The 16,627-nt window shown below is 38.3% G+C and overlaps 2 protein-coding genes and 1 non-coding gene across 3 annotated transcripts; all 3 read right to left on the bottom strand.

The window, feature by feature from the left end:
- Window positions 1–3,549: 3,549 nt before the first annotated feature.
- LOC148291268 (small nucleolar RNA R71) lies at window positions 3,550–3,656 on the bottom strand. The gene has a single exon (XR_015827243.1). It is a non-coding gene; the product is annotated as a small nucleolar RNA R71 (small nucleolar RNA).
- A 3,134-nt stretch (window positions 3,657–6,790) lies between these two features.
- On the bottom strand, window positions 6,791–11,154 carry LOC110771828 (forkhead-associated (FHA) domain-containing protein). The gene is made up of 6 exons (XM_021976178.2): window positions 10,715–11,154; window positions 10,387–10,589; window positions 8,042–10,066; window positions 7,805–7,943; window positions 7,318–7,703; window positions 6,791–7,230 (listed from the first exon to the last, which is right to left on the bottom strand). Exons 1-6 carry the CDS (start codon window positions 11,019–11,021, stop codon window positions 6,997–6,999), a joined length of 3,294 nt encoding a protein of 1,097 aa, XP_021831870.2. The 5' UTR covers window positions 11,022–11,154; the 3' UTR covers window positions 6,791–6,996.
- A 979-nt stretch (window positions 11,155–12,133) lies between these two features.
- Window positions 12,134–15,058, bottom strand: LOC110771824 (Tmem18). The gene is made up of 4 exons (XM_021976175.2): window positions 14,725–15,058; window positions 14,508–14,613; window positions 12,641–12,789; window positions 12,134–12,555 (listed from the first exon to the last, which is right to left on the bottom strand). Exons 1-4 carry the CDS (start codon window positions 14,863–14,865, stop codon window positions 12,460–12,462), a joined length of 492 nt encoding a protein of 163 aa, XP_021831867.1. The 5' UTR covers window positions 14,866–15,058; the 3' UTR covers window positions 12,134–12,459.
- Between the last annotated feature and the right edge of the window lie 1,569 nt (window positions 15,059–16,627).

Raw genomic sequence — 16,627 nt, 5'->3', positions numbered from 1 at the left:
TATGGAAGTAATTTCACCTATAGATTATACTAAAATCCACGTCATTGAGAGCTAGTGCTAACAATCTGGATTCTAATGCTTGTCAAAATATTTTACAGAGTTACATCTGTTGCCCACTCGGTTGTTGTAACCATGATTTTATTGCGGTGCTTTATGTATAGACTTGTTGACTTTGAAGTCTTGCCCTGTCAAGTGGATCCGGCTACAATCTACACGTTGGTTTCCGACTTGGATTTTGTGTTGGGTATTGACTTGGTCCATTTCGCGAAAAAAGAAAAAGTATTGACTTGGTCTCCAGTGGAAGAAAGCAGATGATTTCTGCGGCCTGTGATCTTGTATATTCATGTTGATTTCTGGGTTGGAAGAGGAATCCTCTATAATCTTGGATTTGACGTGAAGATATATGCTGAGGAAATTTCAAACAAAGAGCTCCATAATATAACAACCTTGCATGTCTTTTATCATCCCTACTTTCAATTAATATTGAAACACTATTGCTTTTTTTTTTGACCGATAATATTTTTTGATTTCTTGGTTGGAAAGCAGATGATTTCGCGCAAATCAAGGATTCCGCGTCCGAATAATGAAAATGCACTTTAGACTAGGTCCAAATAATCTAAACAACTCCAAATTTGTGACGTTCGATGTCAAATAAGGACCAATGACACCTATTGTTCAAAAAGTCTCTATTTGGGTCTTGTCGACACGTCCAACCAACACTCCAAAAATCTGCCTCGGGCCCACGACCTTAGATTTCCAATCTGATTGCACCAACAGACTCTAAATAGTCCCGACATTACCCCGCATCAATTTGGGCTCAATTTAACGATCGGATCGGATCATTCTTGATCGCACGATCACGCACTATAAAACGGCGATCGCTCGCCTTAACTTCAAAGGGCAATAACTTCATATCGGGATATACTATCTCTTAAATTTGCAAGGCTCTGATAGTCGGTCCAACGACAAAATCTCGCAATTTTGAGCACACCACCGTGCTCAGGACGTCAAGGACATTAACCTAACCTCAAAATATGAAATTGCAACTTAAACCTTCAAAAATTCACTATTTGAGCAATTTCGAAATTTGCAAGAGAGGCGTCGAAATTTACCTTAGATTGTAGAGCTCGTTCTCACGATCACGTTGGCGAAAACGGTTCAACAATCTGAGTGTCTGCCGCGCAAATCTCACGGCCTGGAGTTCCGGGCCGAGGGGATATGCGTTAACACGCGGTTTCCTGCTTTTGGGTGCGGTGCGGTTGTGCGCGGGCGTGCTGGCACGGTCTACCCTGGGTCGATGTGTTGATGAGTGTTGGATGGATAAGTGGTGCGCCTGTTTGAACTCGTCTTCCTAATCAAACGATTGTAGCCGAGAGAGGAACTGGTCTCGGCTGTTAGGTTCACGGCCTGAACTACAAGGCCGTTGAGTGATGGTGTTGGTGGTGGGTTTTGGGCGGTGCTCCGGCGCGCTGCTCAGGGAGCGACGGTCGTGTGATATATGGGGTGAGTGAACGAACAATAATGATGGTGCTCCGGCGCCTTGAAAATCAAGGGTCGTATGATATATTGATGAATGGATTTTCCTTACAATCTAACACTACTCCTAGGAAAGCAAGTAAAGATATTGAAAATGCATTACAAGAAAAAATAAGTTGCTCCGTGGGAGGCTTTGTTTTGGTGTTGAACGTTTTGAATGTAGCTCGAGTCTTGTATTTATAGGAAGAGTCTCTGGAGGAGTAATCGAGGCTAAAAATCTGCATGGTGGAGCCTGATTGGAGCAAGTGGGCAGTCCAATCGACATTTGGGATCGTGAAGTATGGTGGTGTGACCTCAGAAATCCCGGTGAATCTCGGCCGCCGCTCTTGATCGTGAGTTCTGAGCTTCTTGCCGTGGAGACGCATTTATGGCATGGATAGCTAGTGAACCAATATCTCAGGCTATCAGAATTCTTGTGAGAATGTCCACGTCTAATCACTCTGATCCTCATCACCAAATCCTGACTTCAATCACTTCCCACCTTCCCTCATGCATTAAATGCTTATTTGTGGCCAGTGGGTTTGCTGCATTAAACAGGAACTACTTCATTAAATGAAGCATGGGTCCCTGCTATCACTTGATGATCTGACTTTAATATTTCTGGCCGCGATTTTGCTTGGCCTCGGCCTCGGCCTGCGCTTGAGACCGAGATGATCATGCCTTAGCATTTCTTCTTTTGTCTTTAGGAAGGCGAAGTACCCTGGCGAAACGCTGCGTTTCAGTTTTTACGAACAAGTGCCAGGGCCGAGAGAAGGGGCTCCTTCGGCCAGCTTATGGCCGTGATTTATCAGGCACAAACACTGAGCTCAAGAACGAAAGATATGAATTTCCAAATTTTTTAACAGAAACTTCCTTTTTCTTTGTTTGTTCTTCGTTGCAGAAATGAAAGATGAAGAAGATGAAGACGCGCGGAGCAGAAGAAAAGGAGAAAAGTAACCCACGTGTGAACAGTACAACACAGTAACATTTTTATTTTTATTTTATTTTTCCATTCAAGAATCATAATTTTCTCACTTCAATTCCTTATACGTCCATTAAAAAATCATTAAATTAAACGTAAGGGCATTTTAGTCCAAATTGAGTTTAAAAACTCTTAAATCCATTATTTCCACATCAAACCAACTTCATAAAATACCCACACATTTTAATTAACCTTATATGATTTTTTGGAAGAGTAATAACAACAAAATCTCAAATTTGAGGTTATTACATAATCAATCAAATCTCATCGTCGATTGTTCAAATAAAGTCTGTGGTTGATCACAATCAGTACTTAGTAAATTAAATCACTCTTCATGGGAACGATACTTTACTTAATTCTAAACAACTTGTGTGATTTGTACGCTTGCAAAATTACTCAACAAATTTTAGCGTCATTGGCAGGGAGTGTTTTAATTTTTATTAATATAAATATAGATTGATTCGGATTTTAACTTGAATTTTATTTTATTTTTTAATTTAATTTAATTTTTTTGGTTTTCAGGTACTTCGCCTTGTGCATGAGTTTTGGGAGACCTTTGCAGAGTCTTGAGCTTATACTACTAGATCCAGATATCGAATGAACGCTTCACAAGCTTAACAGATTCAACCAGGTGAAGAGGAAGGATGAAATATTGGAAAAGTCATCACCTATGGTTGAGGAACTGAAACCATTGAGGGACTATGTTGTCCCATCTGTGGTAGCATCACCATCGAGCATTCGTCGTCCGACCATTAATGCCAATAATTTTGAAATCATACCAGCCATAAGTTCAATGATTCATCAATCATCCATCTTTTGTGGTTTACCTCAAGAAGATCCTACCAGCCATATATCTACCTTCTTGGAGATATATGATACATTTAAGTGCAATGGAGCTATCAACGATGTTGTTCGCTTAAGGCTTTTTTTCTTTCTCATTAAAGGATAAAGTAAAGGCATGGTTGACTTCTCAACCACCTAATTTGATTACTACATGGGACGACTCAACTAAGAAATTTTTGGCTAAATTTTTTCCTCCTACAAAGACTATGAAACTTAGGAATGACATCATGTCCTTTGCTCAAAATGACATGGAGCCTTTTTATGAAGCATGAGACAGATACATAGATATGCTAAGGAAGTGCCCACATCATGCGCTACCTACTTGCATGCAAGTTCAATCATTCTACAATGATTTGAATAGTACAAGCAAAACAATGATTGATGCTGCAGCTGGAGGAGCTTTAATGGGAAAAACAGAAACTGAGGCTCATAACTTGCTTGAAGAGATGGCGTCTAATAACTACAATGGTCTAGTGAGAGATCAACACCAAAGAAAGCTGGGATTCATGAGATTGACGCCATATCTGGGTTAACTGAGCAAATTTCTACTCTTTCTAAACAACTTGGTACTTTAAATGTTAATGCTATTCGGTCTACTAATTTAAGCTGTGAATTTTGGGCAGGACATCATCATAGCAATTGTGGGAACACATAATTCGGCAACCAATAGATGGGCGATGCGTAGAAAAGGAATATTCCTTAGGTCAACAATCACCGTAATTAAATCTTATTTAATTAGGGCAATTATCTTTGATTTAAGATGAGAATATCTCCCTAAATCAAGGATGAGATTTCCATCAAATTTCCTTGATTAATTCCAAGCTCCTATGTATGGGTAAGAATAATCCTAACCAAAAAAGGATTATTCTTCAAACCCTTGAAGACAAGGAGCCTATAAATACATGGCTACACAAGACATTCAAGGTAACCCTTTCTTACCTGAAATACCCTTTTCTTGCCACCACTCTCTCTCCCCTATCTCCCACACGACTAAGTGACACCACACACGGCTCCGACCACCCAACTCTCCCCGTAAGAGAAAACTCCATCCACTTTAGCTATTATCGTATCTTTATCAAGATCCAATCGAACTAACTTAGCATCGGAGGGCCATTGGCCAACACCCCCCATGGTGTGGTCTATTTACTCCTATTTATTTTGCAGGGCTCGAGTAAGAGAGAGAAGGAAGATTGAAGTCGAGCAATCAACCAGCAAAATTCCGCAAATATTCCCCGTGCGGAATTTTGCTCAAACATGTTTGGTGCTTTCATTGAGAGATTCAAGATATACTTAATGTGATGCTCTCGAATCTTTGTCAAGGGAAATCTGTTTCCTTTCCATCATCGGTTTCATCCGAAACACTCAAATCATCATGGCAGGCTGCATCACCGGCGAAATTCTCTCTAACCACCCATGGCCTATCTCAGCCTATTTTGGCTCGGTGGAACTAATTCCAGCTTCATCTCCCATCATCCAAGGCCTAATCTTTGAGTATGATTTGTTGAGGGGTGAATGCCCAAGATGACTTTCACTGGTTTTTTCCTACTTGGACCAGTAGTCAAGAACAGGAAGATAAAATTGCAAAAAAACAAAAAAACCACGAAGAAGCAGCCTGCTCCGTCACTGGCGCCGATCACCAAGTCATCGCGTGTAGCATGGCCTATCCTACATTGACCAGAGGTCTTCGACCTCCAAACCCTAAACTAGTCTTTCCTTCTCACGAAAACAATGGCGTCCATGCGGGGAAGTCTCTTTCTCTCTCTATCATGTGATGCCCTATAAGATATTTCGGGGAATACCTGTCCCGTCCCTGTCATGAGGCTTTCACCTTAAATTTTCATTTAACTAAGTTACAGTCAATTGAATTATAAAATTCAACTCATTGACTCAAAATCATCTCGAATCAATTTGACAAAACTAAATAAATATTATATCATATTACAATCATGGGTTTTTAACTTAAATGGTCCTCAAACTTATACCCGAGTTGCATTTTGGTTCAAAAGGTCCCCAACTAAATTATTCATTCAAATGGTCTACATACTCTTTATTATTCGACGAATTGGTCCTACCATTACATTTTCTATTAAATTTAGTCATGTGAGCAGCACATGCTATATTGTGGGGGTAAATAAGACTTTTGACAACTAACAATAAAAAATACAGTTATTAATACAAAATTTTCTTATTTTTTAAATTAATTAAAAACTATAAAACAATAAAACAATAACAAAAAGTAACATAAAAACCTAGAGCCTCTCTCTCTCTCAATAAATGTTTGAAGAGATAAATAGAGGGAGAGAGGAAACATGGAGGGAGGGGAAGAAATGGTGGGTTGTGGGGAGATGGTTATTAGGCTGGGGGTTAGGAGGTGGGAGAGGGGGAGAGGTTTTTTATTATAGTTAATTTATTTAGTATTTTGTTTAATTGGACTGCTTTACTCCTATATTTGACGGCAACATTGACAGAATGTAACGATATGACCAATGTGCCGATTAATAAAGTGTTGGCAAACCATTTAAACGAATAATTTAGTTGAGGGACCAAAATGCAACTCGAGTATAAGTTTGAGCCGAGTTCGGGGATGGATATAACAATACCATCTAGCCCTTCCCTTAAATCCAACGGTCAAAATAATATTTTTCATTTATCAAAATCATATCTTAACCCAAAAATTCATCCCAAACTTCACAAAAATCCATTCATTTGTTAAATAATCATGCAAATAGAATTTCAATTTTTTAGGTTAAAATGTTTGAATAATTAAATCACAAAGGTACCAACAAAAACAGGCTCAAGAAAAATTAACCACAAAAATAGGGGTTAAACATTCTTAAACAATTTAATAAAGTTGTTGACCTAAATTTTGAGTTTGTAAGATTTGAGGAAAAAACTGCCTTACAATTTAATAAAGAGTCCATGTTATCAAGGTGCTATCTAGAACCTATAATGAGCTGCACTGCTGGTTCTGCTGACGGTTTCTCTCACACACTACCAAGGTGTGCCGTGGGGGTTCGAACCTGAGTTTACTAGTCTACACAATGCCATTTTCTATTGAGCTAGACCTCATTGGCAACCCAATTATATTTTTGGTCTCTGCAAAAGCCACGAAATTAGCCACTATTAATTCAGGCTCAAACAAAAAAATATCAGCAAAACATGAAATTATGTTTTGAATATATCTAGTCTACTATTATACATTAGAAATTATGCAGAAGAATTGGTTTGACATGTAATATCAGGGCAATAGTTTCATCGTATGTTTCATTTTCAACAGTAATTTTCAAATATTATTGAGTTTTAAAATTTATAAATCGTAAAGAAAAAAAGGGTAACATTGGAAACCACTCGATTCCAGAATAATCAGGATAGGGGGTACAATTCTATTTTCTATTTTAGCATTCCAGCCAAGCAAACGTGCAATAAAGTATAATAACCAGAGCTCATTCATTTACGCATTGTTTTATTTGAAACCAATGTTATTGAATGTTGCAATACTTCGATGATAACAGAACTTAGATGTATAACACAGAATTGTGAAGAATTTTGAAGTGATTGATAGAGCCAAAATTAAACCAAAAGGAAATCCAACTTAGTCATCATTTTGCTCAACAGAAAACTATTACACAATGCAGGCTAAATTATTTTTAGTTTATCTAACGGATCTGTCCATAATGAGAATTATGGAGCAAAATGAGCTTCAAACCCTTTGCACCTTCTCCAGTTGATGACTTCTTCAGAGGGCAGCTGCTGTACCTTTCTCTCAAAACTGCATCGGGTACGTATGACCAAGTGCGCCCACGGGGAGAGCTATCAGGCCACATAAACCTCTCAGATATTGGATTCACCAGACTCTCCCGGAATTCTTCAGCTGTCTCACAAAGCAAACCCTGAAACAAAGCCACAATCGTTTTTAAAGCCTGTATTAATGTGACAAGGGTGGAAGGAGTGACTGGTTATAGTAATTGTAGTGGTACCTCTGCCATGGCTTTGATCTTCAAGGTGACATCATTACTTAGAAGGACAAGTTGTCCATCATTCTTCATCTTTCTATGCAAAAGAGCACAATCAAGGATATGGTCTTCTGCTGTTGGTGATGCAAGGTCCATCAAACTCCATCTTGAAAAAGGCAATGAGCTTGTTGCCCCAGAAGGAAAGCCAAAGCTCTTATCACTAGATAGAGACTGTGGAGAAACGGGAGGGGTTGGAGCTATCAGTCTTCCATCTTCCAATGAGCTCTGGACATGGATCCACCAATTTGTTTTTACCATGCAATCTTCAATCCATTCCAGCACCAGACAAGCCTCTGTTTTCCTTCTGAAAAGGCTGCCACGTTGCTTCAAGCAATCCAGTTCCCGTATGACTGTTTACAATAGAAACATTCACAATTATTAGGATCAACTGTAATGAATGAACAATATGATCAGGCAACGCAAAGGATGTACGTAATTCAAATTTTGTTACCCATTCTTGGAATTATTAACCGAGTCCCCTTAAGACCTTGTAGAAGCTGCAATGACTTCCTCGATTCCTTGTCAAGAAGAGTAGTAGTGTCTGCAACCATAGTCCAGGCCCTCCTCTTTCCTTCTCCAACAGATTTATTCTGAAAAAAAGCTTTGAGTTAGATGTTTGTACTTGATAAGCTACTTAGACCCATGGAAATTAATTCATGAACAAATGTAACAAGGGTTGCCAACTTACAAGGAGTGGATTGGCGACCTTTCCTGTGGTTCTAGTACAACTGGAAGATGCACTGCCTCTTGTGGCTGTGTTTGGGACCGAGGTTTCTGATATGTTCTTGCCTCCAGAATTTTTAAGTAGTGATTGAAATGGCATCCTTTCTCTTCTTTCTTTTGTTTCCGTCAACTTTTTTTCCACCCTAGCTTGCTTTCCAGAAGTAGTTCCTACTGATTTTCTTTCTCGGAGTTCCTTCAATTTCTGGTTTTCTTTTTCTGGGGATACAATCAGATCTTGTTGACGGATACTGGAAATTAAACTTAGTTTCGACGAGGATGATCTACTTGACTTGGAATGCTTAAATTCTATCTCACCATTCTTTTTCAAGGACCTCAGTCGAAGAGTATTTGGGGTCAAATTTTCCTTGTCTGGTGTAAAGATTTCCTCCTCCAGTTCAATGTCATCACCATATCTTGCCTCCACTTTTTTCCCTCTACTCTTATCTGTTTGAAGCTGAACAACACTAGCACGTTTACCTCTTCTTGCCCAAATGCTTCCCCTCATGTCTGATTTATTCTCTGATCTCAGTGGAGGGCTTTCACAGAGGTCTGATTCAGGCTGTCCTACTGCAGTAAAGAGAGATTGTGGGGTCTGGCTCTCTCTGTCATCTATTAACTCTGACAGAATCCCATCTAGCTGATATGAGTTTATAGATTCTTTCATACGAGGTTCAGAATATAGGATTGTAGCATCCCTCTTTTCAGGCTCTTCTGGTGACACATTTTTGTTTTCAGTTTCTCCAATTCTATCATCCACTGGACATTCTACTTCATCAGAATGTTCAAAATTCAGGTTAACCAGCAAGTTTGATTCTGGTTCCAAGGTCAAGCTTTCTTCTTCAACTTGTTGACCTTTGCTCTCGGCAAAGACTTCCCCAAATGGCAAGGATAAATTCTCCATCACAAGAGGAGACGAAAGACACGATACATCAGTCTGTCCATCATTTTTTCTCAATGGACTTTGGCTGTCAATTTTCTCAGATACTTGAGCAGCAGGATAAGTTTCCTCTTCCTTTTCTTCTAAATGTTCAAAATTCAGGTTATCCAGCAAATTCGAAATTGGTTCCAGGCTTTCTTCTTCAATTTGTTCATCTTTGTCCTCTCCTAGGACTTCGCCGATCGGTAAGTATAAGTTCTCCATTACTAGAGGTCCATCATCTTTTCTCAATGGACTTTGGCTGTCAATTTTCTCAGGTACTTGAGCAGCAGGATAAGCTTCCTCTTCCTTTTCTTCTAAATGTTCAAAATTCAGGTTATCCAGCAAGTTTGAAATTGGTTCCAGGATTTCTTCTTCAACTTGTTCATTTTTGTCCTCTCCAAGGACTTCGCCTATCGGCAGGGATAGGTTCTCCATGACTAGAGGAGGTCCACCATTTTTTCTCAATCGACTTTGGCTGTCAATTTTCTCAGGTACTTGAGCAGCAGGATAAGCTTCCTCTTCCTTTTCTTGTAAATGTTCAGAATTCAGGTTAACCAGCAAGTTCAAAATTGGTTCCTGGCTTTCTTCTTCAACTTGTTCATCTTTGTTCTCTCCAAGGACTTCACCGATCGGGAAGGATAGGTTCTCCATCACTAGAGGTCCAGACGGACATGAAAAATCAATCTGTCCATGGTCTTTTCTCAATGGGCTTTGGTTCTCAGTTTCCTCAGGCACTTGAGCAGTAGGATAAGTTTCCCTTTCCGTTTCAATAAAAGAGGAACTCTCTAGGTTTTCCTTTGGATGAGAACTAGATTCTTCCATATTCAAAAATAGGTTCACCGATTCAGTTCCAAATGCCCAGAAGCTTGAGAATTCATTCACTCCATCACCACCTTCTTCAATTTGATCAAAAATTGAGTAAATGGCATTTTCAGGCATTGGAGGTGCTGATGGGATCTCCTTCTTCCCACTTAGTCCAAAATTTTCATCAGACAACAAAGATTCTATACCCACAGAATTTGAATCCGGAGATTCAATTTCTTTGTTTTCAACTGACAGAGAATTCTCACCCTGTACATAACCAAAAAGCAAAGCAAAAGAAAATTCTTATAAAGTTCATTTTCAAATGGAGAAGATTTCTGACCCAATTCAATTCAATTTGAATAAAGAGATGCAGAACAGAGAGAACCGAAAAAATTAAGAAACATCTATTGGGCGTTCCACAACTTCATGTCCAAAAGTACCAAAATGCATAATTTAATTCTACTCAATTCGCATAAGGAAATACAAACCAGAGCAAACAAAGAACAGAATCAAGAACAATTCAACAAACATCTTTTGGGCATTCAACAAATTCATGTCTAAATTAAACAAAATGCACAACAGATTACCTGGACTACTCCTTCTGCATTTTCATCTTCATCGTTATTTGTCAACGGAACAAAAGGCGTTTCGAAATCATAGGCTCGACTCAAAGATATCCAGTGAAGGCTGTAGACCCTGCTGGAACTACCAACCCTCAGTATGTCCCCTTCCCTCAGCTCCACCCTGACCCCTGGCTCAAGCCTCTTCTCCGAAACCCAAGTGCCATGCACTGCAACCAAAAACCCCAATTAACCCAATAAGTCCAAGAAGAGCAAGAAGCACACAAATTTGGGGGTTCTTTAAATTAAAGAAAAATTCACTGAAAGAAACATGAAATGAGAAATAAGAAGCTACCTGATGATAAATCGGTGAGAGAGAGCTGCTGGGAAGAAGGGTTAGAGAGGATTTGGAGGTGGAATCTGCTGATGCTGGGGTGAGTCAAGACGATGTTACAATCGGGGTGGCGACCGACGATCAAGATTTCTTCTTGGGTTTGTTGATGGACGGAGGAGATTGGTTTATTGGTGGGTGGGGGTGGGGGTTTGTTGACGATGAAGATGTTCTTGAGAATCGCTCCGTTTTTAAGGACTGTGAAGACTGGGATTTTGGGCTCGTCGTCTTCTTCGTCATTGAGTTTCTTCTTCTCATTCTCATTGGCCATGGTCACTGGCTGTCTTAGCAGAGAAAGAGAAATGATGCTCAGTTTTTGTTCAAGAATTTGGATTCTGAGTAGAGAAGATGATTTTATTTGAGAGAAAGAGGATTTGACCAAATTATTGTAATTGCTGGACCTGGAGAAAATGTTGTGAAGGTTGTGGTGGGGTTATATTTTGAAAAGGCGACCGTTGGGATTTTTTCAATTTTTATAACGGCTACTTCCGCTCAACTGACGGCGTTAATTTGTGCTCTCTCTTGGATCATTAAAACGAACAATTAAAGGATATTTATTTTATTTTATTTTATTCCTTTAAGAAAATAGAGGTCCATTCCTATTTATTTATTCTAAAACACATTTTTGTGTCAAAAAAAAAAAACCTGAAATCACATTTGATCACAACTTTACTGAATTAATGACAGTTTTGTTTTGTGAAAATTTTTAGTTAAATTTTCAATTAGCACAACCCTTCTCTCTTATTTGGTCTCATTGGTTGTTACATCAAAGTTCATTTCAAAGCTTTACAAAAAAAAAAGTTCATTTCAAAGCTTCAAAAAATGAGGCATTTATGCAGGTTTGGCGAGGCGTAAACCTTCACACCTTAAGGCATAAACTTTTTGAATTTTTTTTCTTATTTTTCATTTTATAGGTATATAAGTAATTATATAAGAAACCATGCATGATTTTCATAAATAAAAGTAGTAAATTGCCTATATTAATCACCCATTACTCTAATAAGCCTAGACTTTAAGAGGCTTTTTTTTTTTTTTTAAACAAACGATAGTCTAAATTACTTTAAATTAATATAATATACAGTGAGGAGGATTCAAACTTGCATACAAGGGGCTGCCACCACACCACTGCCACAACAAATTAGATATGCCAGCCGCACCACCGTTAGCAGCTTAGAGCTTATGATAGTTGCGAGAAGCTTCTAACAGATATTGATCATTGTTAGCAAACCTAAAATACAAGGCCATATCAAGTTGAGGATTTGTTATTGGTCAAGACTGACCCCAAAACAATATTTCACTCAAATAATAATGAAGTTCCTATTGCTTCCGTGAGCAACAATCAGACAGCTTTGCACATTTCTACCATTGGAGATACCAAAAGGCTTTAGGAACAGGAGAGAATTGCTATTATTTTATTGTATAGGATCCAATCCTCATGAGAAACTAAGAACCAAAACTGTAGGAGATCACAAGAGGGCAGTTATCGTACAAAAAGTAATGTTACAAAAAGAATAATGGTATAGGAATCTTGAGCACATTGCTGAGTTGGTCATTTACACCATTCATGACTCAAACGGGGGAAATTATCCCAACTCGCATCTAACTTGTACGGTACCAAAAGCAAAACCTAGACATAAAGATCTGAAATAAAAAGCCAAAAACAGCAAACCCCAAATTCATTTTGGCTGGCAATCCAGCATAGGAGGAGCTCAATCCTGCTTATTTTGAGAAAGTCTTGCACGATGTCTTAGCTCAGCTCTTTTCCACCTAACAATCAGGCGACACAAGGAGAAGAGTGTGTTTATCTGTGAAAAAAAATAGAGTTCATGTTAAAACAACCAATTGCAACGAAATGATCAGATAATCAAATAAGCAAATCCATATACTAACCAAAATTATGATTGCAATGATGAGAAGAGGCCCAGACCAGACTGATGAGAGAAAAACTCCATTTCGATCAAAATAATTCTGAGTGGAAAAGCTCTTCCAGTTCTCACCCAGTAAACTATTGAGCCTCTCTGCAAGATATACTCCAGCCACTGCATAAAATAGTTGCCCATATAAGTATCTGGATAAACAGCAAACATCCATAAATTATATTTTCCATTTTCTTTTTTTCCTGTGCAATAGATGTACATATTCCTACAACCAAAACGAGTTTAACAGTGATGTCAATTCCATAAGCCCATAAATTCTACAGGCCAAAACAATAAAGATAAACAAGTTAAAAAATTCAATAAACCCATATGAGAAGTACTGATGACTGGTTGGTGACTGATGAATTGGCAAAGTTACCAACTCAACTAGTCTACAAATTATTACAATTCTACATTACAAAGCTGCACAAAGGGAATGAGGAGCATGAAATCTTAGTCATACAATTTATACCCAATTTAACTAAAACATCAATCCACTGATAAAGAATGAACAACTGTCCCAAACTCTAAATAGAAGCAGATAGAGTAGTACAACTTTGGAGTGCAAGTCTTGAACTCTGAAATTAGATGTTTCAATGGCATTTCCTGAAGATTCAGAACTTATAACGAACATGATTCCTCCATATTAGAAAGAAATCACATAGCACATGCAATGCAAATATATTATATTAGCAGCTTCAATGAAAGAGCCTAATGTGATCAATAAGTCGCCCAAAATATTGGGTATTGTGCCCTCATTTCTTAAAATAAGTTGTGTCCAGTGCAGGCAAAGGAATTAGGGAACAACTCTTTGGTACCTCATCCTTAGTAGGGTATGAAACTTGGTCAAAGTTCCTATAGCATCTTGCCTAACAACTAGAAAGAGTCAAAGCTTGATTGAATTTGTTCCTCAGTTCTAAGATTCCCTCTTCAATCCAGAGATGGTAATAAAAGTCATCCATACAGCCCAATTAAAATTAAACTAACAGTCAGTGAAAATCTTTTATCATTGGAGTCAATCAATCATTTGATTTCAACTATCCAACTTCCAGTATAATGAGTTAGGTTACATCGACAGGACATAATTCCAAATTGTTTTACTGAAAATGCAAGCAAATAAAAGAGCTCTGCTACCATATCACAGTGAGAGAGAATATTTCCTCAGTATCCCCATTGAAGCATCCTTACTGGGCAACCTGTTTCCAGTGTCCAGTGAATGAACTGTGGGAAAAGATAATGGCCTTGTGCAACCATATAATTATCCACCGATTTATTTGCTCTGGATCAGTAGTGTAGTAGCCACCGAAACCTGATGGTTCATGCTAGAATAATAATTACTTCCATAAAACCATCTCGCAGTAAGACACGCTGCTTATATCTTTGAGGGGCCTTCTGAAATAAGCTTATATTCCCAACATGCTTCTAAAATAAGCTGTCAAATTGCTTCTGGAATCATCAACTATTCTATTCCTGAAAGTCTACGAAAGGACACCAGAAACATGCCGTGAATCTAACCAAATGAATGTAACTTAGCCATCACCCATTATAATGTGAATCATCAAAGGTCAATCCACAGCCCTAAGTTCCTTTCACATCCATTAGCACCATTTTCTATAGCTTCTTATCATAAAAGACTATTATTAAATCTAAAAATTGTTGTCAGCTGGGAAGAACAATCCTTCATGGATCGACACATTATACAGTCCAGAAAATAAAATCAAACACTACTTGTTGTACCAAAATATACAAATTATATGTAATACTAAATTTATTACTATATTGGAAGCTACAAAGAGAATCTAGTTGGAAAGCATATGAAAGCAATAATAAACGGAACTTACATGCCAAAAGGAACAAAAACATTTGGAAGTTAAGATTCTTCCTGGAAGTAATAGCCACTATCAGCAACACAAAATGGCTGCCGATTAAACCCACCAACCAAGGTTCCTGCACATAACCCATTAATTTAAATTAGAATTTCTTTTGCACTTTGTTTGATTTCTAGAGAACCAAAAAGAGAGAGAGAGAGAGAGAGAGAGAGCAAGAGAGAGGGCGTACCTTCCAGTTGATAGCGTGGAAAAAACCCAAGAAATTGTCCAAAGCAGGTTTAAGACCAGAACGTAACTCTGCGGAGAGTTTCTGGACGAGATCTGCCATTTGGTCCATGTGCTCCTCCACGGCTGACCGAAGCTGCTCCATTGTTTGTTGCTCTACGATAAAGAACAGCGCCAAATCTCGCTCTCTCACTGTCTCTTTCTCTCTCTTTCTTCTTTTTCTTCAAGAAAAATGATTGAAGGAACCGTCTCAGATCCAAAGCAAAGACTTTGCTCTTACTTTTGAGTCCAAGGTTGCACAGAGAAGAGGGAGACGAGACGAAGAGATGGAATACAGTTTCACCTCGTTAGAGTGTTCAATCAACTCGAACCAAAAAAATTAAAACGGGCCGGCCCATTTGTTTTCCAGTAACTCTAGCTTTTCCTGTCGACTCACAAAAAAAAAATGCAAATGGGCCGAGAAAGTCTCAGTCCTATTTCTATTTTGGTTTTTTTTTTTTTTTTTGGTCAAGGATTTCTATTTTGGTTAAAAGTCATTTTATGTCATGTAGTTTGTCAGATTTTCCCTTCTGGTTTATGTGGTCGCAAGTCTCACAATTAGATTCCTGTAGATTGATACCTGTCGCAATTTAAGGACAAGTTGAAATTTTCGTCCAATTCGGTGACAGATAAGTATGTGCCTTGTACTTGCAGGAATATTTTTACTTGCCGCAACGAGATAAGCCATTTCTTCAACCTAGGATTCAAAATTTTCTCCATTTACTTACCTTCACTCTAAACCCTCTGAAGATGGAATGAAATCTCAATCCAGTAATTGGTCATGAGGGCCACATGCTTTCTTCGTCACAAAATTGGACAAAAATTTAGATGTGTAGTTGAATTACGATTGGTATCAAAGTTCAGGGATCAAATCCCAAAAATTGAAACAACAAGAAGCAACGTGGAAAAACCAACCAACTACATGGGACCAATGTTAAGGCCAAATTTGAATTCAGGTTGGTCCATGTATATTTTATGCACAATGCATTATCGTGCTATAAAAGAAGCCTAGCCAAGGTACGCGGAGGCCCACTAAATATGGCTACGAGGTGCATGTGCAAGCTTTGGTATCCACTCCATACCAAGGGAGATCATAAATTAGCATGTAGAGAGGTCACAGTAATGGTTTGGCCATTTTCACATGTCCAAGCTCGCCCACCCTATTACTGCATCAAGCATTATCTAATACGACCCCAAATCATTGTGTTACGAGCACTGCTACATAGTCTGAGCATGAGGACTCAATAACGCACTAATGAGCAGTGCATCTACCATGACCAAGCCGCAACACCTGAAAGAATAGCCTCGTAAGATGAGGCATAACCAAAGCCAGCCCAGATATGAGACAATAGATTTGCCATAAGAAGTATAGATCAACATAGGTCCACCAAAAGCTGAAGAGCACTGAAGATTTGACGAGATCTGGGGGGAAGCTTTCTCTTTCTTAGCTGCTAGGGATTTTGGTTATAACTTTTAATGATATATTTAAATAATAAAATATGTGTTTGTTGGTTCTGCTGCTCATGTCAAACTCACTTTCTTCTCTCTAAAAAAACATGTGAAATTCACTTCTATTTGAAAAGACCGCCATTCGAATTTGCTTTGCTTTTGTTCACTATTAATAAGTAAGGATTGTTCAAATTTGCAAAGCATAGTATCGGTGTCAATCACAAGAAAGTTCAACTTTGGTCGTATAATTAATTAAATGTTTTTAAGACCTTTTGCTCCTCAAGGAACAATGAGTTTCGAAAGATCAAAGTAACTAATGAGTATATTCTTGACTAGCTTATTGACTTTTTCAATGGTTTGTTGCATGTTTCACACCATATAAATTTTAATATTTCTCATTAATTTCTTTTGGGTAGAAC

This window comes from Prunus avium, chromosome 8 (assembly GCF_965620075.1).
Source record: "Prunus avium chromosome 8, drPruAviu1.hap1.1, whole genome shotgun sequence".
Lineage (NCBI taxonomy): Eukaryota > Viridiplantae > Streptophyta > Magnoliopsida > Rosales > Rosaceae > Prunus > Prunus avium.
The sequence above is the reverse complement of the archived record's forward strand: the minus strand, read 5'-3'. Positions and strand labels throughout refer to the sequence as shown.